At 43.7% G+C, this 26,969-nt stretch overlaps 1 protein-coding gene across 1 annotated transcript in view; it reads left to right on the top strand.

Moving 5' to 3' along the window:
• KCNMB1 (potassium calcium-activated channel subfamily M regulatory beta subunit 1) overlaps positions 1–26,969 on the top strand; it is a 174,515-nt gene that overhangs the window by 55,117 nt on the left and 92,429 nt on the right. Inside the window, exons 2-3 of the mRNA XM_040404759.1 lie at positions 3,111–3,327; positions 21,696–21,891. Of these exons, the coding sequence (XP_040260693.1) occupies positions 3,182–3,327; positions 21,696–21,891 (342 nt within the window). The 5' untranslated portion in view covers positions 3,111–3,181. The remainder of the gene's footprint in view (positions 1–3,110; positions 3,328–21,695; positions 21,892–26,969) is intronic.

The following is a 26,969-nucleotide window of genomic DNA, read 5'->3' as shown; positions in this document are numbered from 1 at the left end:
CTCTATGGGTGGGAGTGGAGGACCACTGTGAGAGACCAAAGGATAAAGTGAGTGCTAGCAGCTTAGAGGCAGCTGACTGGTAAGTGTCAATGGGGATGTTGAAGTCACCCATAATGATAGTGGGGATGTCAACACAAAGTAAGTTAAGTAGGCAGGTGTTAAGGTGGTCAATAAAGATGGTGGCTGGGCCTGGGGGCAGTAGATGACAGCTACTTGGAGGTTAGTGGGAGAGTAGATAAATACAGAGTCTACTTCAAATGAAGGGAGCATAAAGAAGGGTGGCAGTGGAGTTGGGCTGTAGGAGCAGTTGTCTGATGAAAGAAAACCAACACCTCCACCATGTTTGCTGCCAGGACGGAGGGTGTGAGTAAAATGAGATCCTCTTTAAGAGAATGCAGCAGGGGAGGCAGTTTCAGAGGGTGTCAGCCATGTTTCTATTAAACCCAGAAATAAAATTTTATGAGAGATCAAAAAGTCATGAGTGCAGGAAAGGTGGTTGCAGACAGAGCGAGCATTCCATAATGCGTATGCAAGATGGACAGGGGAAACAGGGGCAAGGGAAATGTTTTTAAGATTTGAAGGGTTGTCGAATGAGATCAATAGTGGGAGGTCGATATGAAAGTGGGGATTTGCTGAAGAGGACCAGAATTTTGAGATATATCATCAGCAATAAGGTGAAACAGAGAAAGTGTTATTGGGTGGGAGTAGGAGATACCATGAGGTGGCTGTGTGTTTTTGGAGAGAGAACCTTTTAAGTTAAGAAATAGGGTTGAGCGAACCCGAACTGCAAAGTTTTCATTACCGAACTTTGTGAGTTTGGGTACACGGACCCGAACCCAGACTTTTTCACTGAAGTTCGGGTTCGGTGTTAGGGTAATTTTAATATTTTCCATTCTAATGGAAAATAATAGCATTCTTAAAACCCAATGCTAAATAAAATGGCTATTTAGGGGTTAAAAAAATAAAATAAAATCCTCATCCACTTGATCGCGCAGCCGGTATCCTCTTGTTTCTGCAGGACCTGCAAAAGGACCTGCGATGATGTCACTGCGCTCACCACGTGGTGAGCGTAGTAACGTCATCGCAGGTCCTTTTGCAGGTCCTGCAGAAACAAGAAAGAAAAGGATACCAGCTGCTGGATCAAGTGGATGAGGCAAGGTTTTTTTTTTTTTTAACCCCTCAATGTCCATTTTATTTAGCATTCTATCTTAAGATTAGCTCTTTTCCGGTGGTTGCAATCATACACTTCTTCACAGACACCAGGATTTAGGGGCCAAACTGTGCTTTATTGTGGCACACGGCATAAAGAAAAACACACAAAGCCAAAATAAAATACCTTGCCCGTCTGGGCCCTATCTAAACACATAGGTTTCCCTGACTCACCTAAAGCGTGCCACAGTTCACCCCCGTGATGAGATGCGGCTTTCCTAGCCCAACCTCCAGCAGCCTCCAGGCTGCTCCCACACCAGTGTCTCTTGTGGGGTAGTGGTCTCTCAGCCCTCCCGGCTCAGACCACACAGAGCCACTCCAGCCTTCTGTGTGCAAGTCCCCCAAAGTCCAGGCTATTGCCTAGCCTCGTGTCCCCTCAGCCTTGCCTAGCTGAGACCACACTGACAGAGCCTCACCAGGCCTCTGTCTGCACACTCTCCAGAGTGAGACACACCCAAGATCCAGTAGCAGGATTAAATAGGATCCCTGGACATGAGCATGCCCTAAGTCCCGGACTGGAACCTGGGGAAACACCACCTCAATGTTCAAATTGCCACAGATGTTATAGTGGAAAATAATAAAGTGAAGTTTGGGTCCCCATTAACTTTAATAGGGTCCGGGTTCGGGGTCAAGTTCGGGTCCCGAACACGAACTTTGACCTGAAGTTCAGCCGAACCTGGGTTGAAACATTGCACATTGTGGTGAATAAGCACTCTATTTTTGGATTACAATTTTTTCTTCATTTTGTGCAACTGTCATGGCCTTTGGTTTGCGCTGTGACACTGTTGCCACACTTGCGGTTGCCCGCGGCCTTCTGCGTGATTGCCGGGACATGGTTGCCGCGCATGCTGCTGCCGGTGGTAACATGTAGATTGGTATGCTTGTGTGTGCACTTCCCCTTTAAGTGGCTTCCTTCCCTTGTCTGGTGTTGGAAGGGTTAATGCCCTTCCTAGTGTTTTGTGAACACTGGGTTTATGTGTGTGTGGGTGTGGCTGCTTGGGGTATTTAGCCTCTGCTGGATGCCTGAAGCTCTGGGTTCCTCCAGCCTTGGTGTATGCTGGTGGTTCACGGCTTGTTCCATCTGTCCAGTGAGGGCCATCCTTGTGGTGGTAGATGTTCTATGTCATCCCGGTGTCTCCTTCCCTTCCTGTCCCTATTTGTATGGTGTGGGTTATGTTCAGGGTGTTTGTATGTCTAGTTTGGTGTTACATGTCTGGTTGTGTTTGGTGTCATGTTTACTAGACATTCCCCTGTCTCAAGTTATTGCAGCTATGGTGTCCTGGGTCCTGTGTGGTTCGCGGTGTGTGCTGTGTCCTTTAATGTTGGTGTGGACACTAGCACTTGTGCGCAGGTTCCAGTCAGTGTGTTACTAGTTTCACTTACCTGCCATCTTCTTTAGCTGTATGTGTTTCCCCTCCTTGCAGCCTGGCCTTAGTTAGAGACTCCTGTTCTTCCGTGTTGTGGAAGAACAGGTAGTCTCTCCCCTGCTCCTAAGTGAGGGATTTCCATGGCGACTCAGGATATTGGGTATCCAGTGTATGAGCCGTCCCACCATCGGGGTCCACTCATATGAGGAGTCAGGGAGAGGATTAGGGACGCGGTAGGAGGTGACCTGCTCCTTTATCACTCATTTTGGCCTGGCTGATCCCCTTTTTCCTTTGACACCGCACGGTGGGGGGTTTCCCCCACTCCCTGCCGTGACAGCAACTTGTTGAACATCATTGTAACAACTAGCTTTGGACCGTGTTCGCATTGCAAAATCTATTGTATATGTTAACTAATACAACACTGAATGGAAGTGGTTGGCAAGGTCATTTCTTACATAGAGAAATATTATGCATTGTTTGATACATGTGTTATGGTTCTCATCTGGGGTAATCAACACATTCTGAATTTTGCAGCTACAAAGAAAAAGACCACATACTTCTGTTGTTGGACTGCTGAAAGACCTATTGACTCTGAACTTAAATGCATGAATGAAGAAATGGGGAAGAAACTTTTCATGGCTCAAAAGAGAGGAGAAACTCGAGCAGTTTGTTTGGGCATTGGAATGATTATCTGCTCCGTAATGATGTTTTTTCTACTTGGAGTGACTGTGCTGCCTAAGTATATAAAAAGGTACTGTATCTTAAATTTATTTTAGTTTGTTCACCATTAAAAAGAAAAAAAAATACATATTTCCTAATTAAAGGTATTGTCTTAGTTGAAAAGAATGGCTAAAGGCATGAAAGGTGTTCAAAGCATTGAAGTGGTTTCAGAAGCAGAGAGGGTTTGAACATTAGTATAACTAGTATAATTATTCTATCGCTTTCATTGCATTTTGACCGATTTTAAGTTCTGACAAATCCTTTAATATAGAACTGTAATGCAAGGCACCAACGAAACAGACCAGTGAGGATGAAGTCAAAGGGGTTTATTAACAAAATAAACAAAGTCCAGGTAAACTTTACTGGGCAAATATCAGGCAAACAAAAAACAAAGGAAAGCCAACCGTATTCCTGATCCGTGCATAAGTCTCTGTGCAACTTGGCAGGTAAACGGATGCATCACGGAAAGTCCCGGGTCCTGGGTCCCACTGGAACAGATGGAGTCCCAGCAATCTTCAGCCAGTAGCTAGCAATACTGACCTGCACCTGGATAAGGAAGGATAACAGAGGGCACTGACCGACCTGGGAGTCCACCTTTTATGTGCCTTCTAACAAATCCCAGGGCGCCAAGTGTCCACTCCCCATAGGTCATGATCCTGCCCTACACCTGTGTACAAGGCTTTGGTCGGTCATTAGTCAATTATACCAATGCCGGCACCCTAATCTACTTTGAACTTGCGGCTAGGTGCTATTCTCTTTGCTGGTCGGCGAAGCGCATATGAAGCACGTACACGCGACCACGTATCCCCTTGCGAACCCGTTTCAAACGTTAACGCGGATGCAAAACAGGCTCTGCGATAGTGCGCAAGCATGTCTACATGGACACTGAGATGGAATCCGCAATAGGCACCGGAGATAAGCCCGGCCAAGCTGTCCCCGAAAGCCATGCTGTCTTCCCCTCTGGCGCACATGCGAACACATCCCTGCGTCGGTTTACAAAGGGGGTTGGAGATGGTGTATCAATGGAGACATGCGTAACCTATCCCGCAGCTCCACCAGGACCCTTCTTGGTCACACTGGAGTGCGAGACAGGTGAGGATCTTACAACAACAATATAGAAACATAGAATGTGTCGGCAGTTAAGAACATTTGGCCCATCTAGTCTGCCCAATATACTGAATACTATGGATAGTCCCTGGCCCTATCTTATATGAAGGATTGCCTTATGCCTATCCCATGCATGCTTAAACTCCTTCACTGTATTTCCAGCTACCACTTCTGCAGGAAGGCTATTCCATGCATCCACTACTCTCTCAGTAAAGTAATACTTCCTGATATTACTTTTAAACCTTTGCCCCTCTAATTTAAAACTATGTCCTCTTGTAGCAGTTTTTCTTCTTTTAAATATTCTCTCCTCTTTTACCTTGTTGATTCCCTTTATGTATTTAAAAGTTTCTATCATATCCCCTCTGTCTCGTCTTTCTTCCAAGCTATACATGTTAAGGTCCTTTAATCTTTCCTGGTAAGTTTTATCCTGCAATCCATGTACCAGTTTAGTAGCTCTTCTCTGAACTCTCTCCAAAGTATCAATATCCTTCTGGAGATATGGTCTCCAGTACTGAGCACAATACTCCAAATGAGGTCTCACTAGTGCTCTGTAGAGCGGCATGAGCACCTCCCTCTTTCTACTGGTAATGCCTCTCCCTATACACCCAAGCATTCTGCTATCATTTCCTGCTGCTCTGTGACATTGTCTGCCTACCTTTAATTCTTCTGAAATAATGATCCCTAAATCCCTTTCCTCAGATACTGAGGTTAGGACTTTATCACTGATTTTATATTCTGCTCTTGGGTTTTTACGCTCCAGGTGCATTATCTTGCACTTATCAACATTAAATTTTAGTTGCCAGATTTTTGTCCATTCCTCTAATTTTCCTAAATTCTTTTCCATTTGGTGTATCCCTCCAGGAACATCAACCCTGTTACAAATCTTTGTGTCATCAGCAAAAAGACACACCTTACCATCGAGGCCTTCTGCAATTTCGCTGATAAAGATATTAAACAATATGGGTCCCAGAACAGATTCCTGAGGTACCCCACTGGTAACAAGACCTTGGTCTGAATCTGTTGCCTGTCCCTCAGCCACTGCCTAATCCATTCAACAATATGGGTGTCCAAGCCCAAAGACTGCAATTTATTGATAAGCCTCCTATGTGGGACAGTATCAAAAGCCTTACTAAAGTCTAGATAAGCGATGTCTACTGCACCTCCTCCATCTATTATTTAAGTCACCCAGTCAAAAAAATCAATAAGATTAGTTTGACATGATCTCCCTGAAGTAAACCCATGCTGTTTTTCATCTTTCAATCCATGGGATTTTAGATTTTCCACAATCCTCTCCTTAAGGCCTCATGCACACGACCGTTGTGTGCATCCGTGGCCGTTGTTCAGTTCTCCGTGATTTTCTGCGGACCCATTGACTTTCAATGGGTCCGTTGAAAACTCAGAAAATGCACCGTTGTTCATCCGCGGCCGTGATCCGTGTTTCCTGTCCGTCAAAAAAATATGACCTGTCCTATTTTTTTGACGGACAGCGGTTTACGGACCCATTCAAGTCAAAGGGTCCGTAAAAAAACACGGATGCACACAAGATTGGCATCCGCGTCCGTAATCTGTGACCGTTGGCAACTTTCGCACAGACGGATCGCATAAATGCTTTTTCAGCTTTTTTTTTTTTCCCCACACACTGAGACCGGTAGTAAGATGGATATTTCATGCCTTTAACTATAGGGTAATATCCTGTAATTAGTGCAAAAATATAAAATATAAAATTTTCTGCTCTTACATTAGTTGCAATGTTCAATACATCACGGTGTCTGAACGCGGCGCGGCGGTGAACGTGGATTGCCAGGCTGCATCGAGACTTGCAGTGGTTTAAGTTGCAGTATATTCTAACACAGAGGCGTTCCCATAGTGATGGGGACGCTTCAAGTTAGAATATACTGAGAACTGTGTACATGTCTGCCCCCTGCTGCCTGGCAGCACCCGATCTTTTACAGGGGGCTGTGATCCGCACAATTAACCCCTCAGGTGCCGCACCTAAAGGGTTAATTGTGCGTATCATAGCCCCCTGTAAGAGATCAGGTGCTGCCAGGCAGGAGGGGACAGACCCCCTCCCTCCCCAATATTATATTCATTGGTGGCCAGTGTGGCCTCCCCTCTCCCCCCCCCTAGTTAAAATCACGTTCCGAATCCCCCATCATTGGTGGCCAGTGCGGCCTCACCTCTCCCCCCCCCCCTAGTTAAAATCACGTTCCGAATCCCCCATCATTGGTGGCCAGTGTGGCCTCACCTCTCTCCCCCCCCTAGTTAAAATCACGTTCCGAATCCCCCATCATTGGTGGCCAGTGCGGCCTCACCTCTCCCCCCCTAGTTAAAAAAATCACGTTCCGAATCCCCCATCATTGGTGGCCAGTGCGGCCTCACCTCTCCCCCCCCCCCCAAGTTAAAATTACGTTCCGAATCCCCCATCATTGGTGGCCAGTGCGGCCTCACATCTCCCCCCCCCCCCTAGTTAAAATCACGTTCCCTCATCATTGGTGGCAGTGGAGAGTTCCGATCGGAGTCCCAGTTTAATCGCTGGGGCTCCGATCAGTAACCATGGCAACCAGGACGCTACTGCAGTCCTGGTTGCCATGGTTACTTAGCAATTTTTAGAAGCATTATACTTACCTGCGAGCTGCGATGTCTGTGACCGGCCAGGCGCTCCTCCTACTGGTAAGTGACAGGTCTTTGCTATAAGCAATGCGCCGCACAGACCTTTCACTTACCAGTAGGAGGAGCGCCCGGCCACCAATGATGGGGGATACGGAGGCCGCACTGGCCACCAATGATGGGGGATTCGGAACGTGATTTTAACTGGGGGGGGAGAGGTGAGGCCGCACTGGCCACCAATGATGGGGGATTCGGAACGTGATTTTAACTAGGGGGGGAGGTGAGGCCGCACTGGCCACCAATGATGGGGGATTCGGAACGTGATTTTAACAAGGGGGGGGAGATGTGAGGCCGCACTGGCCACTAATGATGGGGTATTCGGAACGTGATTTTAACTAGGGGGGGGGGGAGAGGTGAGGCCACACTGGCCACCAATGATGGGGGATTCGGAACGTGATTTTAACTAGGGGGGGGAGAGGTGAGGCTGCACTGGCCACCAATGATGGGGGATTTGGAACTTGATTTTAATTGGGGGGGGGAGAGGGGATGCCGCACTGGCCACCAATGAATGTAATACAGGGGAGGGAGGGGGGTCTGCCCCCTCCTGCCTGGCAGCACCTGATCTCTTACAGGGGGCTATGATACGCACAATTAACCTCTCAGGTGCGGCACCTGAGGGGTTAATTGTGCGGACCACAGCCCCCTGTAAGAGATTGGGTGCTGCCAGGCAGCAGGGGGCAGTCATGTACACAGTTCGTAGGATATTCTAACTTGAAGCGTCCCCATCACTATGGGAACGCCTCTGTGTTAGAATATACTATCGGATCTGAGTTTCACGATCTTACTCAAATCCGATGGTATATTCTAACAGAGGCGTTCCCATGGTGATGGGGACGCTTCAAGTTAAAATATACCATCGGATTGGAGAAAACTCAGATCCTATGGTATATTAACTCCTGACTTTACATTGAAAGTCAATGGGGGACGGATCCGTTTGCAATTGCACCATATTGTGTCAACGTCAAACGGATCCGTCCACATTGACTTTCATTGTAAGTCAGGATGGATCCGTTTGGCTCCACACGGCCGGGCGGACACCAAAACGACTTTTTTTTCATGTCCGTGGATCCTCCAAAAATCAAGGAAGACCCACGGACGAAAAAACGGTCACGGATCACGGACCAACGGAACCCCGTTTTGCGGACCGTGAAAAAATACTGTCGTGTGCATGAGGCCTTAGTATGGTTTCCATTAATTTCCCCACTATTGATGTCAGGCTTACTGGCCTATAGTTGCCCAATTCCTCCCTACTACCTTTCTTGTGAATGGGCACAACATTTGCTAATTTCCAATCTTCTGGGACAACTCCTGTTGCCAGTGATTGGTTAAATAAATCTGTTAATGGTTTTGCTAGTTAACCGCTGAGCTCTTTTAATAGCTTTGGGTGTATCCCATCAGGCCCCTGTGACTTATTTGTATTAATTTTAGACAGCTGACTTAGAACCTCTTCCTCTGTACAGACACATGCATCAAAAGATTCATTAGTCTTCTTTCCTAACTGAGGTCCTTTTCCTTCATTTTCCTTTGTAAAAACTGAACAGAAGTATTCATTGAGGCAGTCAGCTAGTTCTTTATCTTCTTCTATATACCTTCCTTCTTTTGTTTTTAATTTTGTAATTCCTTGTTTTAGTTTCCTTTTTTAATTTATGTATCTGAAGAATGCCTTATCGCCTTTTTTCCCTGACTAAGCTAATTTCTCTTCTAGATGTCTTTTGATTCTGAATGGTGCAGTCTGTTTTGGGGCTAGTGTACACTAGCGTTGCCCTAACAGCTGCTCTATTACAGTGTACCTATGTTTCTGACTAATGTTGCTCCGAGTCATGGTCCTACCAGGTTCTGGTCCAGGGACTCTATTTAAATCCCTTCCTGGCCATACACCATTGCCAGTGATAGACTTTGTTGGCTCTAGCTGGTTCCCTTGTTCCTGGTTCCTGTATTGTTATTTATTCCCAGTGTTTCTGACCCCAGCTTGTCCACTGACCACTCTCTGTCTCATGTTTGGTACTGCATAGCTCATATGATTCTGACCCATTTCATATGACTATGTTTTTGTGTTGTCTGTATTATGTGTCTTGTTTGTCCTGCACCTATACTAGTGTAGAGACTGTTGTCCAGCTGCGGTTTGGCCATGTAGGGCTTACCCTGCAAGTAGGTAGGGAAAGCGCACTGGGTTCTAGTTCAGGGACTCACCATCCTCGTCATTACAGCCATTACATTATTACTGGCCATAAAATAAAAAAAATTGTCCACCTGCACTATTATGGACGCCATGTCAGACATGGCCTTACAGATGGTGGGTATTGCCCAGTTGGTACAGGATATAGCTGAGAAAGTCCAGCAGCAAGAGTCCCGTCAGACTAGTTCCCCTGCTTCAACAGCCCCATCATTGGTTGAACCTAAGGTCAGGTTTCCTGACCACTTCTCTGGTGACCGTAATTTTTTTTTAACTTTCTGCAGCTGTAAAGCTATAAACTTTATTTTCATCTAAGGTCATGCTCCTCAGGTACTGAAGCACTGAGAGCAGGCATTGTCATATTTCTGTTTCACGGGACCCTCAGGATTGGGCATTTTCGCTATTACCAAACTCTCCTGAACTTTGTTCTGTTGGCCTTTTTTTTTTAGCCCTCGGTCTCTTGTATGATGAGTCAGGTAGGGCAGATTATGCTGAAAGTCAGCCTCTTTTCTTACATCAAGGCAGATGACCAGTGTAAGATTATTGCTCTGAATTCTGTAAATGGTGTATGCATCTGGCTGGAATAATCCGGTCCTTAGGTCACAGTTCAGACTGGGTCTTTCTGACACTCTGAAAAACCTCTTAGTTAGTAACCCTACCCCAGGGTCCCTAGATGAAATTATGGCTTTAGCTATCTGACTCAATAGCCTCTGTGTTCAAGTCGCCAGTGGAGTCTGAGGTGCCCATGCAAGTGGGCACCATGTCTTCCTAGCAAAGGAAGGAACACCACATGAAGAATGGCCTTTGCTCCACCAACACCAAAGGCAGAAAACGTCAGCGTCTGATTGATGATCGAGGCGGTCCCTCAGAAGCCCAGGTATTTCTGGAAAAATACTTATAGGGTTTTACTGGCTGTTAATCTGTCTTCACCAGGAGGGTCTGTTTTTGTTTAGCTTTTGTGAGTTCTTAAGTGACAGCTAATTTTGTTATATTTGATTGCGTGTCAGCCTTGGGACTCTGGGGCATAGACTACCTGAACCCACTCTGGTCTCTGGGGTGGATATTACTCCCTTGGCTGGAGGGTATGAATTATGAAGTTATGAAGGTCGGGTCTATCTATTCTGAAAAGTGTTATTTGTATGTCATGAAAAATTTGTCTGCTGATGTCATCTTGAGTTTACCCTGGTTGAGTTTGTATAGTCCTGTATTTAATTAAAGTTCTGGAGAATTAGTAAAATGGGGTCCTTAGTGCTCCTTCACTGATTAGCTATCCAACTCTATGGTTTTGAACTAGGGGAATGACCACTACCTGAACTCATCAAGGACTTCCAAGATGTTTTTTTCCAAACAGGCCTCTGAAGCCTTGCCTCTCTCATTGCGCATATGATTGCACCATTGACCTTGTCCCTGGTGCCAAATCTCCCAAAGGCCGAATTTTCAATATTTCTTGGCCTGAAAGACAGGCCATGAAAGATAGTCAGAAAAAATGGCATATTTGATCGCCTGTAGCTCCCATAGGAGCCAGATTCTTTTTTGTGAGTAAAAAAGATGGGGATTGTAACCTTCCATTGATTACAGAGAACTTAAGAAAATCACAGTCAGAAACCAGTATCGCTTTTTTCGCATTCCTAATCTGTTCGATCAAATTGTTAGGGCACAGCAGTTAAAAAAATAAAATTGATCTCAGAAGAGTCTACTGTGTTCAATACTCCTGAAAGGCATTTTGAATACCTAGTGATGCCTTTTGGGACGTATAATGCCCCGCTGTGTTTCAAAACCTGATGAATGATATTTTCTGAGAGTTCCTGGGTCAATTTGTTGTTCTATGTCTCAATCCTGGTTGGTATACTCATGGTATATATGTAAGAAAGGTTCTCCAAATATTGAGATACCATAAACTGTTTGCTAAGCCAAGTAAATGTGAACTTGGTGTAAGAGAAGTCTCCTTCCTGGGTTATATCCTGCCACCCCAAAGTTTCTGTATGGACCCCGCTAAAGTGCAAGCTGTACTTGATTGGGCTAGGTCTACTTCTCTTAAGGCCTGTTAATAATTCCTTGGTTTTGCAAACTATTATAGAAAATTCATGTAAAATTTTCAGTTAATGCCAAGCCTTTGACTGATTTAACCAGGAAGGTTGGATTTGTTCCATTGGTCCCTGATGCTCTGTCCGCCTTTAAAACACTGAAAGAAAAGTTCATTGGCGTACCTTTACTTATTCATCCTGACATCACCACCAAACCATTCAGTGTTAAGTTTGATGCTTTCGAGGTAGGAGTGGGTGCAGTACTGTCTCAGGTATCTTCTTCCTTAACGAATCTAAAGCCATGTGCATTCTTCAAGAAAATTTTCCTCAGAGAATTATAAAATTGGCAATCAGGATCAGCATCAGATCATTGAACTTAGCGATCACAAAAACCTGATGTATCTAAATAGTGCTAAGTGCTTGAACCCGAGACAGGCATGCTGGCCTTTGTATTTTACGCGTTTTAATTTTATTGTTACATATCATCCTGGATCTGGAAATGTGAAAGCAGATTCTTTGTTGCATAGTTTTAGCACTAGTGATCCCATAGAGACTGAACCTGTTAATATTCTTCCTCCAGGTATGGTCATTGCTGCCGTTAATCCTAATCTAGCCTCCGAGATAAAAAGGTGTCAAAACATGGCTCCTGGTAATCTTTCCGCTGGCAAATTGTTTGTTTTTCCAATTCTTCATCTAAAGGTGTTGCAAGAGTCCCATTGTTCTGTACCTGCAGGTCATCCGGTAATCACTGGTACTAGGCATCTGGTTTCCATTTCTTACTGGTGGCCTACTTAGTCATGGGACGTAGCAGCCCTTGTCTCTGCATGTGACGTTTGCGCAAGGGCCCAAGTACCCAGGAGACGTCCTGCAGGTTTACCTTATCCCATTCCTCAGAGACCCTGGACCCAAGTCTCTATAGATTTTAGAACATACCTTCCTTCTTCTCAGGGTAAAACTTTCATTTGGGTGGTAGTGTATAGGTTCTTCAAAATGTAATCTTATTCAGTTGAAAAAAAAATCCTGATGCTAAAAAAATTTGCCATCTTGTTTCATGACAGTATTCTTAAATTCCGTGGTATTCCAGAGTCTATCACCTTGGACAGAGGGGTACAGTTTCTCTCGAAATTCGACAAGAGTTTGGTAATCAAGTTGTCCTTCTCATCCACGTTCCACCCTGAAACGGTCAAACTAAAAGGGTCAACCAGGTTTTGAAACAGTTTTTGAGATACTTTTCATCCGACTGTCAAAACAGGCAAAAAGGTTCTTGTCCCTAGTACAGTTTGCTGTTAATAACCACTAGAGAACTTTCCCAACATTTTTTATTTGATCCGAATTTATTCCGGACAAAGCGCATTAAAAATCAGCTATTTCCCATCTGCAGACAGCCTGTATATCGCTGTACAACGCTGTGCATTGCAAAAACATGAATAGCTAGTCCACTGTGGTAGTGAAACAGTTTCTGTGCTGCAGTATGACAGACAGTTGACAGGTGTCACTCTTAGAATCAGTTCAAACTTCCCTTATTTGGTCAGTTATGGGGCCAAAATTGACCAAATAACTGCGAACTTATCCTTACAGGTAAGTGTTTTCATTAGGTATAAAGAACCGCGCAGTGACCCAAGATTGTACTATAGCGTGAAAGAGCGCACTCCTTTTACACCGTCAGCTTATTCCACATAGATCTCTACAGAACCTGTTCTGTTACACACTACAAGTTACAAGTAGTGGCCCCATGACAGAGTGGAGAGGGTGTCAGCAGTAAGTTTGTGTTAATGACACTGTTTATTTTTCCCTTCTGATCTGTCATAAGAACAACTCCCAATTCACTTACCCTTGTTTACCATGTTGTACCCCTCAGCCCAGATACAAATCCAGATGGTGGACACTCTCTGTCCTCGTTCCCGAACTCAATTGCCCTAAATCACCCTACAGGTGTTTTGGGGGTATGAAACCCCCCAAGACCCCGACACGTTTCCCCCAACAAAGTGGGTTCTTCAGGGGGTCAGTATATTATTAGGTGAAATGATAAACAAATAGATAAATAATAAATAATGCAGTAAGGTGGCAAAGATAGATAGACAGAGTGATGGTTAGTACCATCTGTCTCACAGTTTAGAGGTCAGCGGGATTGGTATCCACAGCCTGATACTTGACCTCCAAGCTTGAAACGGGTGCCACCTCCTGCTGATGCCTGATAATATGGGACTCCGTGCCTCCATCTCCACTGCATACTGCACAGTGTGTCAGGATCATCTGCCAGGTCCTCATTGCCCTCTAGCTCCTTCTGCTCCTCTTCTGTCACTTGTGCAGAAAAACCACCCATTTCTGTATACATTGCTTGTGCGTTAATGTCCTCCTCCAGTTCAGCCCCCACAGGGCTCAGGTGCCAGTGAGATAAAGGGCCGCCACATCTCCTATTCCCTGGCCAGCCCGTTGTTCATCCCGTAGTCCTTGCAACTGACAAAGTGGCCTCTTCAAATGGCCTGAGAAAACGGCAGGTGTCACACATGAGCTGCCACTGGCTAATGTCAAAGTTACACAGGGGAGTTCTCTGGTCCGCCTGCATGATCAAGAAATCTTTAAAGGCCTTCCTCTGCTCGAATATTCGCGCTCAACACTAATCGCCACATCCAATGGTAAGTTGCTTGTCACAATCTGTTCTGTGTGCTGTGTAAAGTTTCCCCTCCTGTCATCAACACACAGTTTACTGCCCTAGTGTTACTGAAAACAATTACCTTTATATATCACAGTTACAGAGCTGTAATGCATGCCCTGTAACTGTGATAATGGTTCCTGATAGCTCATACGAGGTGGCCAGGGCTGGGAGTGAATGCGCATGCGCAAGTGTTAGTGTGCGCTCGCTCCCGTGAAACCCAACAACCTCTGCAGCCAGAGCAGAGGGGATTAGTATGCTTGCCCGGCCACCGCTCCTAACATTACAGCGGTTACTGTAACCCTGAGAAACGAGCATGCAGTTTGGGGGTAGAAAAAGGATAATTACAGGAGTTAAATCCAGATTAAAAAAGGGATGTATATTGAAGAAACCATTACTGGAGGCCAAGGAATTGATATACAGTGGATTAATGAGGTGAGACAGCCCCTTGAAGTATTGTCTGTGCTACTTTATATCATTTCCAGGAGCCCATTGTTAGTTTTGTATTGCAGTGCTTTTATTTTTTATTAAAAACAGTTACTGAGCAATAAATGAACAGAAATAAGGCTCATGTATCACTAGTATAGCTATCATCCTGTGATACGAACTAATAGTGATGAACGAACATCGGCCGAGACGTTTCGCGGAAGCGCGTTCGCAATCATATGTTTGCAAACTGTGCGTTCGCTGTGGGCCCCATTCACTTTAATGGCAGGCGAACCTAAAAAACCTTCAGTTAATATTTGCAGCCACCAAATACTTACTAGAAGTGCACAAATAGTCCCACAACATGGACATTATTTTAGGCCATGGGAGTAGGGGCCAAAAAATTAGGCATTCACCTGACAGAAAAGAACAAGTGATTATGTGGCTGGAGGTATATTAGTCGGTCAGTGGATGACAATTTTACTATAGGCCAGTGGAGTACAGGCCCCAAAAATTATGCATTCATTGTACAGAAAAGAACAAGTGATTATGTGGCTGGAGATATATTAGGCGGTCAGTGGATAACAAATTTACTGCAGGCCAGTGGAGTACAGGCCACAAACATTAGGCATTCACAGCACAGAAAAGAACAAGTGATTATGTGGTGTAAGGGATCGCTGTACTTGAAGGGGGGGGGGTCATTCTCACAAGAATCGTTGTCCACCGCAGCTTTCGGGGCCAAACATTGCATTTATTGGGACATTTTTCATACACTGAACAGTCCAGTTATTAATCACTGAGGTGGTGAGGTTCCCACATACAGTCAAGTCCATAAATATTGGGACATCGACACAATTGTAAAATTTTTGGCTCTATACACCACCACAATGGATTTGAAATAAAAAAACGAACAAGATGTGCTTTAACTGCAGACTGTCAGCTTTAATTTGAGACTATTTACATCCAAATCAGGTGAACAGTGTAGGAATTATAACAGTTTGCATATGTGCCTCCCACTTGTTAAGGGACCAAAAGTAATAGGACAGAATAATAATCATAAATCAAACTTTCACTTTTTAATACTTGGTTTCAAATCCTTTGCAGTCAATTACAGCCTGAAGTCTGGAACGCATAGACATCACTAGACACTGGGTTTCATCCCTGGTGATGCTCTGCCAGGCTTCAACTGTCTTCAGTTCCTGCTTGTTCTTGGGGCATTTTCCCTTTAGTTTTGTCTTTAGCAAGTGAAATGCATGCTCAATCGGATTCAGGTCAGGTGATTGACTTGGCCATTGCATAACATTCCACTTCTTTCCCTTAAAAAACTCTTTGGTTGCTTTTTCAGTATGCTTTGGGTCATTGTCCATCTGCACTGTGAAGCACCGTCTAATGAGTTCTGAAGCATTTGGCTGAATAGGAGCAGATAATATTGCCCGAAACACTTCAGAATTCATCCTGCTGCTTTTGTCAGCAGTCACATCATCATTTAATACAAGAGAACCAGTTCCATTGGCAGCCATACATGCCCACACCATGACACTACCACCACCATGCTTCACTGATGAGGTGGTATGCTTAGGATTATGAGCAGTTCCTTTCCTTCTCCATACTCTTCTCTTCCCATCACTCTGGTACAAGTTGATCTTGGTCTCATCTGTCCATAGGATGTTGTTCCAGAACTGTGAAGGCTTTTTTAAATGTCGTTTGGCAAACTCTAATCTGGCCTTCCTGTTTTTAAGGCTCACCAATGGTTTACATCTTGTGGTGAACCCTCTGTATTCACTCTGGTAAAGTCTTCTCTTGATTGTTGACTTTAACACACACACACACTCCTACCTCCTGGAGAGTGTTTTTGATCTGGCCAACTGTTGTTGTCACTCTGTGTAGCTGCAGTATCGAAGCAGAACCGCTCACCACTGCTGCACAATACTAATCCACTATAATATGCTTTCTATGTTAGAAAGTATATTATAAGTGTATTACACCCCTCTATACTGCACACTTATCAATAGAACACCTATACCAGTCCTTAAAAGGACTTTTGTGGACCTATTTCATAGCGTTTTTGTCCCTAACAGTCTGTCCCTGCTCCACACAGCAACCTTTCCCTACACTGACAAAAGACTGAATGTAAAATGGTGGCCAGATCGGGTCTATTTATAAGGTAGGGGGTATGTCCATGTGCTGAAACTTTTCAATTGGCTGGCCTGTACCACCTGATGGATGTGTCATGGGTCAAAGTTCTTCACAATTTTAAAGAATATGGCGGGCGCGATATCGCCATATGTTCGCATGTTCGGCGAATCGCAGGCGAGCAAAGTTTGCCGCGAACCGACCGCCAGGCGAACCGCAAGGCCATCACTACTAGCATAATAAATTGGGTGATCTACAACTAGTCACTAGTATTATCCTATCCCTTTCCTCTCAGCCCAATTAAAATCCTTCATTATGAACTGTCAGCACCATCAGATTGACAACCCATCATCATGCTATCCTATTTATAATATAATAATACATCATAAACTGTCACCACCATTATATTATCAAGTTATCATGTTACTATGTTCTTAATATAAACACAATGATATAATATATAATATAATAATAATATATTTTAATATATATTTATTTTTTACATATTTATTAACCAACTATGATGACCACCCACTCGCAGTAGTTTTATGATTTTATTCATGCTATATTTCAGAAACAATTCTTTTACCGTCAATTGATGGAATTTTTGAAGGAATCCCCCTTTTTATATATGTCTTTTTTATATATGTATTTATGTATCCGCTTGTACCTTACCCTATTAATACTGTATTTTATATATATCACTAGTATAACACTATTTGTCCTAATTTATGGAATCTGATCACCTTTTAAACTTGGCAACTCCACTAATGAGGAGCGAACGATACCGGCAGCACCGACCATTATTTAAATACACGTCTACACTAGTGTTGTGCCTATGCTTGCACAACACCAAAAGGTGAGCATATTTACTACTTATTCTTTAATCAACTGATCAAAAAACTATTACCCTATGAGCGCCTTTACCTCTTTTGCCACATATGCTAAAATCACTCATGTATGAACTAGGCCTAATATGAAAAAGCATAACACATGCGGCAGTGCAGTTTTTAAACATGTGTTTACCCACAGTATACATATATACATATATGTCACTCTGACATTATTCTTTACTGCTGTCATTGTGTTCGAGAGCTTTGAAGGTTGGGAGGGGGGGTTGGGGGGAGAGAAAGAGCAAAAGTTTGTAAAAAAAAAAATTAACAAAAACAGATAACATCTTTTCATTTAAAAAATCTGACTCATAGGATACTAGATGTCATATACCAAATTTCAGGACAACTGGAGAAACTTTGATTCCGGTCCAAACCAAATATTTTGCAAAACTTGCTGAATCGGACACAAAGCAAATTTCAGGAAGTTCAGTCATCTTTACTCTATACTAAGTCCCTCTAGTTGGATGTCGTACAGGTTAGGGAAGGTCATTCTTTTTGGTTATTGCCAAGAACTTGTTTCTTTTCAGATCCACAGGTTTCAGTTTCCCAGTATTTATCTGGATAGTTTTTTAGCATGTGTTGTCCAATAAAGCTTTATATATTTATTTATTATACGGTGCGTATCAGTTTTTGGCATTTTCTTAGGGTTTTTTTAGAACTATTGTATTTAGTATGTGCAGATACACCTGTGTGCTACTAAGATATTAAAATTTGTGGTGCCAGTATTATATTTATACTGGTTCCCAGTAGTTCCAGGCAAAAGATCAATAGGGCATTTATAAGGCCAATGAGGTAGTAGAGTTTCAGCCCCCTAATTATGCTGGGAAACAATCCATGCATTATCCATATAGTTTCTTCCACAGTCTAAGGTGCCTTATATATCCTGGAAAAGTTAGTCATAGGCTGGGACAGATTAGGACACATGCTCACACTTTGAGAGCCAGAGACAGGGCGCTTGCCTTGTTGGCAGAGAGGATTGCAGGAAGAAGATAGAGGTCACATCTTTAGTGTGGAGTAGACAGGCCAAACACTACTCTGGTGGCTGTGCTCACTGTGAAGGAGGATAATGGTGCGTGAAACACGCTAAAAAAGACCAATAGAGGAGGTGCCAAATTCCCTAGGAGATAATCAGACAAAGGCTATGAGGTGGATCATAGAGACACGTATAATGTAATCTATATAGACTTGTTTCCTTGTATTGCAGCCAGCCAGTCGCAGGGGCAACACGTGAGGTGCACGGTGGACCGATGAGGGGCCAAATAATATAACACACAGTTCATCAGTTTACTCACGGTTAGCAGAATGCCTCCCTGGGCTGGCAGCACAGTGTTGAGGTGGACAGCACGAAATCCTCCGGGGCACGCTCTGTGGTAGGAAGCATCAGCCAAGATGGTGGTTGAGGTGCCCTTGATGTTAGGGGTGCTTAGGGTGCTTGTTGCGGCTGAGTCACTTGATGGTTTTTGTCGTGACGCCAGTACCGTTAATGGTGGTACAACCAGTAGTGGTAAAAAGGAGGTAGACAGTGGTAAGATGCAACTCACAACTTTTACTTTAGATGTCTTAGGTTGCAGCAGTACAGATATGCAGTCTTTTGATGGTACAGAGTCAATTCTGCAAATCCACTGTTTCTAGGCTTTTCAGGTTTCTTAGTTTTGGAGCAGTGGGTTAGCTTCAATATCAGTGCAATTTTGGTTAGGTTGCCGGAGGGTATGGTATCCTGCACCTGAATATCCCAAAGGTCCTTTATGCCTGGTTTACGGCTTTTATCCTCTGGATGTATTTAAGTCTGTCCTTTTTATCTTGTCCCTTTCTGGACTAAAACTTTTCTTCAGAGCTGAAGTGCTGGATCTGCACCTTTTCACTCTCTCAGTATCAGTCTACTTACTGATCTCCACACTGAACTCTGGTACCACTCTATTCAACTCTCATCTGTCTCAACTAACTAACTAGGCCTGACCTGGGTATATATAGGACCTGAACTTTATCCCCATCTAGTGGCGGGATGTATAAATTACACCTAATCTGCCTGGAAACAGGGATTTTGCAGATACATACATACAGAGTTATACCATACTGCACAATGTAATTGTTAAGATCAAAAAGTACTTTTAAGCAGTGCCCACACACACGTAGTGGGACGCTGCAGTATCTCAAAGGATAGAGATAAAGAGTAGCAATACTTACACATATAGAAAATTATGTGTTACAATCAAAATAGATTCATATAAAATCAAATATTAATATAAAACCATATAGAATCAAAGCCAAATTGTTAGTGACTCACTTCACCCAGGAGGGTAATGTGGGATAAAGCTCAAGAAAAACTCAACAGTGTATCTTGAACTTTTTCTTTTATTCCAATGCCAGGGTAGGGGAGAAGAGGAAGCTCAATGTGTTTCGGGGCCTAATAGTGGGTCCCCTTCATCAGGAGCAGATATGAGTACAATAACAAAAGGTGGTATTTAAATAGACATGAAAAAAACGCCAAAAAGGCTTCTAGCGACGTCACCTCTGGTTTCCGCATGCGTTCTACGCTGGAACGCACCGGAAACAAGTTGTCGGCCCATATAGTTAAAATTGGAATTAATACACAAAGTTTAAATTCAAATTAATACACAGACAGCTAACACATGGATAAGTATAAAAGGACACTATAACTATAACATTGCAGCAATCTTCAGATATCCAGAATGGCGATGCGCCACCTCCGGTGTGCTCCACAGTGGAACGCACCCTGGAACTTCTGGTGCGTTCCACTGTGGAACGCATATCCGAACCGGAAGCCACACATCGCGCACACCAGAAGAATAAACCATATACGTCTTGTCATAATATTCGAATATGTGGGGCACTTAGGAGGCGGGGTCAAGTGGCAGCGGGCCCTGATCAGTATGATCACCAGTGACTTAGACCAGGCCGTGAGTACACGTGACCTCACCAAAGAATAAAGGGAGGAAAGCTACGGCCTTCCGGTTTCAGGTGAACGAAAGAAATGTAGTGTTCGATGGTTAGGTCACATGATCGGGTGCCGAGTCGTGTGATCGGGTGCCTGCGTCACCAGTCGTCACTTGGCATGCACCGGTGGAACGCAGGGGCCCAGAGTACATATACTAGAAGGAAAGAATTTAAATTATAATCGTAAACTCCATTGTTCAACCTTAGCAGTGTCTCGTTTCTTTTGGAAAGGCTACCTTTTCATATATACAAATAAAAAATAAAAATAAACAAATGGGCAAAGAGATACATGCGTACATAGACAAATTCGTAAAGATAATGATAGACAGCCATTAGAACCCACACATTCAGGCAAATAATCATGTAGATTATAGACTACATATTCATATAAATAGTTCTTACGTTAAAAGAACGAGTAGATATTAATTTAAAATAAACTAAACTAAACATCTGGGTAAGGGACTGCATGCTGATAAGACTTAAAATAGATAATGCTAAAATAAATTAAAATGAATGTTCAAAATAATGGAACATAATCGTCAATTTGGCTTTGATTCTATATGGTTTTATATTAATATTTGATTTTATATGAATCTATTTTGATTGTAACACGTAATTTTCGATATGTGTAAGTATTGCTACTCTATATCTCTATCCTTTGAGATACAAGGAAACAAGTCTATATAGATTACATTATACGGGTCTCTATGATCCACCTCATAGCCTTTATCTGATTATCTCCTAGGGAATTTGGCGCCTCTTCTTTTGGTCTTTTTAGCATGTTTCCCGCACCACTATCCTCATTCTCTATCACCTACCCTGAGTTCTCTAAGGCTAGGTAGAGACCATAGGCAGCCTGGCCACCTATGTTTCACTAAGAAATATATTTGTATAATATAATTTTTTCTTATTTAAATCTATATTTTTCATATATTGCTCTTTTTTGCCTTCCCTCTGGCGCCCTGCTAAGTTATTTCGGGACCCTCTACCTGAAGGTCCAGTGACTAACACTCTTTTTTTCTTTTCCCGTCCCTGACTCACTGTGAAGGGGCAGAAAAACGTTGACGATCATGGACTTCTGGAGGGACAGATGAGCATTCCAGCGACCATGCCCACCAGGATCAGTGAGATCATGGCAGGCACAGTCTACTGATTTTACAGACTCAAACGAATCATGAAATAACAGTCAATAACAGTCAAATTTCCCATAGCAATCCAAGTTTCATTTTTACCACAGGACCAAACAGTTAGATCAAACAACTAAAGTGCATTACTATAAAGTTATACCATATGTTACATGTACTGCTTTCCATAAGTCAATACCGTATTTAATAAACAACAAAGCTTATATTATATTTGTTTTCATAGTGTGTGGACTAAAGAAACTAAGTGTACCCTCGTTCAAGCTACTTTCAAAGAGAGAGCCAACTGTATTCATAATTCCAACACAAAGCCTGAAAGTATATTACAATACCCCTGCCTGGAGGTATTGGTAAATTTGAATTTTTCAGAAGATGCTCTAATGCTTTATCACACAGAGGAATCTTCCGAGTTGAATAACAAGGTATGGTAAGACAAGCCAAAGTTTTATTTGTCTGCCTGTTATGTCTTATATAGTTAACAGTAATGTGTGAAGCAAGCACAAAACACGCATGAGACCAGCTTTAAAAGAACCAGATTGCCACCCAAAATACAATCATGGGGGGTTTATAAAAATTACTGCATAGTGAAGGCTGTAAAAATGAACCCCCCCCCCCAAAAAAAACAATGGCCAAATTCCTTTACTCTCCACTCTACCTGGCAAATTTATTTATTTATTTATTTATTTATTTTGCAATACATCATACTGAACATTACTTGGTGCCACAAAAAATACAACTCGTCCCTCAAAAAGACGAAAAATAAAAAAGGGCTTTTGGAAAGCGAGGAGGAAAAAAATGAAATCGTTGCCACCAAAATTGGATTGGTCCTGAAACTGTTAATGACTTGTTGCAATTTGATAATGCTTTGCAATTTTATAAAAGTGTTGCTGTTTGAACAATAGAGTGTATGGGAGGTACTCTGTTTCTGTTTCCCTGAATAATGATATAATGATCAGCCTCTGAAAATGATCAGCATTAGCTTTTAAAGCAATCTGTGGGATTGAACCAGATGGGCTAGCCTTAGCTCCCCACATGCAACAGCCATAAGTAATGGGCATGTATGACCTATCAATGGGTGTCCTTAGTCCACTTTTGGTAGTTACTACCCACTGCATAACTGGAACACCCCACAAGGCCTGTGGGGTGTTCCGACCAATTCATCTAGCAATCATAATAGTCAAAGTCACTCAGATCCTTAAAAGGATTGTCTCACTTCAGTAAGTGGCATTTATCATGTAGAGAAAGTTAATACAAGGCACTTACTAATGTATTGTCCATCAAGTTATACACAGCTCATTTTCAACCCCTTTAAGTTTGCCCATTTTTTCTGTTCCCAGCAAAACTTCAAGAACTGATATATGCTTGTTCACTTGCTGTCATTGACAGGTGCCATTGTAACAATAGTGCAAATTATATAGATATATTTGGTATCTAGAGGAGTAGCTAGGTTTTCCTGCACCTGGGGCAAGGATTCAGATTTGCTCTTTCCCCCCGACTCAAATTTACATAAAGAGGCAGTAGCTAAGCGGTGCACCCAGCGTGCCTTTAACTCCACCCAATGCATGACTATACTCACCTAGTCCCACCTAATAAAATCTATCATAGGGTACACAGCCGTACTAATACTCCTTGCAATAAACGAAAGACCCAACTGGTCCTACCTCATCCAGGGTTTTGCTGGCATCGGCGTGATGTCCGCAGGATACGGACTAAGGTCCCTGTGGTGACAGAGAAAAAAGAATAACCACATAAGGAAGGGATGGTGACTGCCCCGTGAAATTCCCAGCAGGAGGTGCTGTGCTGGTCCTTTAAGAATGAGCCATTTCAATGTATAACAGGGTAAGCTAGAGCATTTCCTCTTAGTGCTACCACACAGTACTCATGCCCACATTGTGCCCCCTCACAGTAATTATGCCCCTTGCTGTACCCAGACATCGCTTGATGCCAGTGGGTACAGAAGAGGCCTCAGGCATGACTGTCAGTAACTGACTGCCAGGGTAGGCACCTGCCTCTGATCAAGCAATTGCAGCTTCTGCAACCGCTTGATCAGTGGGCAGTATGTATGGCTTGAGTCAGGAATGTTTATGGGGGAGGGGGGACCCTTTTCTATCACTGAGTCACTACAACAGTATTGGTCAAAAACATGGCCAATGACTGTACCTGCCCTGGGCTGGCTGAATCCTCCTGGCTGAAGGTGGAAGGGAGACTGGGGTCAGTTCAGTTGACTACAGGCCACTGAGGCCAGGGCAACAGCTCAGCAGGGCAGGGCACAGCTCCTCCAGGCTTCTCAGGCTCTCCTCTTGGACACTGCACACACCAGAAACACAGCATGGTGGTCGGGGCCACTGTTCCCATGCTCCTCTCTCCCGCTGTTTTATGCCGGGCCTGCCAGGGCTGCGCCAGAGTCACTGCACTGAGTGCAGCCCTGGCCGCCCTGGCTGATGGATCGTTTGCTAGAGGCTATCGGCAGAGACAGCCTTTAGCAAGCTAACTAGCGATCAGCTGTTCTGAAGTCCAGAACAGCTGACCGCATCGGAAGGAGTGGGGGTGTGGGGAAGCAGTGCAGGTGTGCAGCTCTGCAGTGTGTGAGCGGGCTGTGGGTGAAAAGCAAGCGGCCTCTATCTGCCAAATCTGTTGTGTCCTCCTCTCTCAGTTATTCCTTCTGCTTGGCTGTGCTCCCTCAATGTTGCAACAGTCTGCGCCCGGGGCACATGCCCCGTCTGACCCCCTCGCTATGCCCCTATGGTATCTCCCTATTTGAAATAACCTATTCAATAATAAAAACTTGCATGATGACCAGTTTTGCGATTTAAAAAGACATTTCCATCAACAATTTTATCTATTGATAACAGGTGGATGGATTTGTGGAAATCATTTTATTAAGTTACACCATGTATTCTACTTCCTGTCCTGGCTCTTTCAGTTTGGACTTTTAGCGTGGCAAACTCTCTTGCTTAACTTTTACCGTCAGAGTCCCCCTGTAGTAACTCAATTACAGCATCACATATTAGACTAGTTAATGTAAAGTTATACTTTTTGAGATCATTTTATATAGTTTTTATACTACGGAAGTGAGCTTGAAAGTGTTTGAGACGATTTAATGAATGTTCTTCTGTGGGCATCTTTATTTACTGTAGACTCAGGGGCGTAGCTAAAGGCTCGTGGGCCCTGGTGCAAGAGTTCAGCTTGGGCCCCCCTTCTCTCAGTGCTTTGTGGCCAGGGGAAGGGAAGCACATAGCCATTGTGCTGCCTGAGGCAAAAATTGAAACGGCATTCCTCCCCCCATGGCAAATTCTTGACCTAACCCCTTACCTCTAGCCAGAGGTGTAACTTGAATAGCATGCACTTTCTATAATACCATTGTCTTCACATGCAGCAAAAGGGTCTTTGGGCCCCCTCAGGCTCCGGGGCCCAGTAGCGACTGCTACTTCTGGACACCCTATAGCTACACCCCTGTGTAGACCTATCAAGAGAAAAATAGAAGTATAATGCAGTTATTCCAATTTTACACCTATTATTATAATGAGGATCATCTTCCCTCACAGCAGCAGTAAACTGACTATGGATTCCCTATCTACAATAATGTGGATTTAATTTTCAATGGTTTAGTACTGCCAAAATGAAAAAGAAAAACAGCTACAAATTCTAAAAGTTGCTCTTCAAAAATATTAAGTTAAAAATAATCTCATTGAAATGTCCTTTTAACTGTAATTTAATGGGAATGTATTATCAGAAAATGACCTATTGTTTAAATTACATTTTTATGTTAAACACATTTTTAAAGAATTATTAATAAGTTAAATTTTCCATGGCAATATCTATATTTAAACAAAAACCATAAAGACCTGCAGTTTTTACACTGGGCACTATGCTTTATGCAACAGTGGCTGCTGTACGCCGCTGTTCCCCTGCCCAGCGTTGACCTGTGGCCCGTGCTTCCCATTTCACCGCTGCGGTCCTGGGGTCTGTTTCTGCTATTGCTTCTGAGGAGTCTGCTCCACAGCTTCAACTTAGCCCTGGTCACAGCCTGTGTTCGGCTGGTTTCATGTTACACTGCTCTATGGGCGGAGCGCATCACTCCCTGGGCTGTGTGGATTAGGTCATATGACCTTGCTGACCAACCTGGCTCTCCTTCAGGTACTAAGTTGGCTCAGCCCTCTCCTCAGATGCCTCAGTGTCAAGGTCCTTGCGTATGTTAGTTCCTGATACTCATGTGTGCTCCTGACCTATACTTCGTTCCTGGATTCTGCTTATCGTCTGATCCCTTCCTGCTTGCTTTGACTCTTCTGTTGCCGACCCAGATTGCCTGACCTGTACCTGTGCCGCCTGCCTGACCTATTGTCTGTCTGACCACGTCTCTGCTGCGTCCTTCGGTCCTGCACCGTTGCTCCTGTTAATGTCTCTGCTTGCCTGACTACGCTTATACTTCAGGTACCAACTCAGGTACCTCCTGGTCTGTCCGGACTAGCTGCCACTGACTCGGGGATTGCTCTGGAGTAGCCTCTGGCAACTACCCTAACTGCTCAAGTCTATCCTCACCATCAGAGGCTCTAGTGAAAACCAGGTAGTTGCTTAGACACGCCCCTCCAGAGTATAGCCAGTCAGTGGCAAAGTGGGTTTACACCCGCTGATCCGTGTCACTTCTTGGTTTGTACATATCACTTTAATGCAGTTATCGCCTTATCAACGCAGGCAGGTTTAAAATGACAAATATCAGCCCAATGTGTATAGATAACACAGGATCCTCTATTCACAATAGGTGATTGTCAAAGCGTATCTGCTCCTTGCTTGTAAGATGACCTCTGCACAGGTAAAAGAGCATGCCTAGAAAACTGTTCCATAAAAGTCAATGAGGTCCCCTCCTGTACAGTGTGTCTATGGCCCATGTGACTGCTGTAAAGCAACTTTTAAAAAGTTTTCTAAATGATGTTATGAACAGTTCAGGAGAGGTGGAAGCCCCCATAATTATGTTCAGGAAATAGAATTTAAAAAAAACTATAATCCCCTCTGCCGTTAAATCATTTAGATACTGTGTTCCATAGCGACTGTAGTAATCAGTAGGAAACAGGACAAATCCACTTCTGCCCAAAAAGGTGGAGGATGGAATAGTCAGCTCCATTCTATCTAAAGATCTATCTCTGCCGGATACGCTGCCATCTGCTGCATAACCAGGCACATTACCTGTAATACAATATGCAATGAGCTGGACTGTGGGTAAAGTTACACGGACACCAAATTATGCAATGGCTGGGTCAGGTGTAGGTCATAGTCTATAGTTTTGTTCGTGACGCCAATTGCAGCGTGCGCAGGGTGCTGTCACAGGGCCCTCCAAGATGTTGCAACTCACATACCAGGTTAGGAATGCCAGAGTGGTGTAATGTCTCTGTATGGTAGTGGTAATGGTGTCAACAGTGTCTCCTACCTGGGTACGGCTGGACTCCTAGATCCTGGCTCACTTTCAATAAATTGAATGTGGTGCTAGTAGGAGTAATAGAGGAAT

This window comes from Bufo bufo, chromosome 1 (assembly GCF_905171765.1).
Source record: "Bufo bufo chromosome 1, aBufBuf1.1, whole genome shotgun sequence".
Lineage (NCBI taxonomy): Eukaryota > Metazoa > Chordata > Amphibia > Anura > Bufonidae > Bufo > Bufo bufo.
This window is presented reverse-complemented; position numbering and strand designations above follow the sequence as displayed.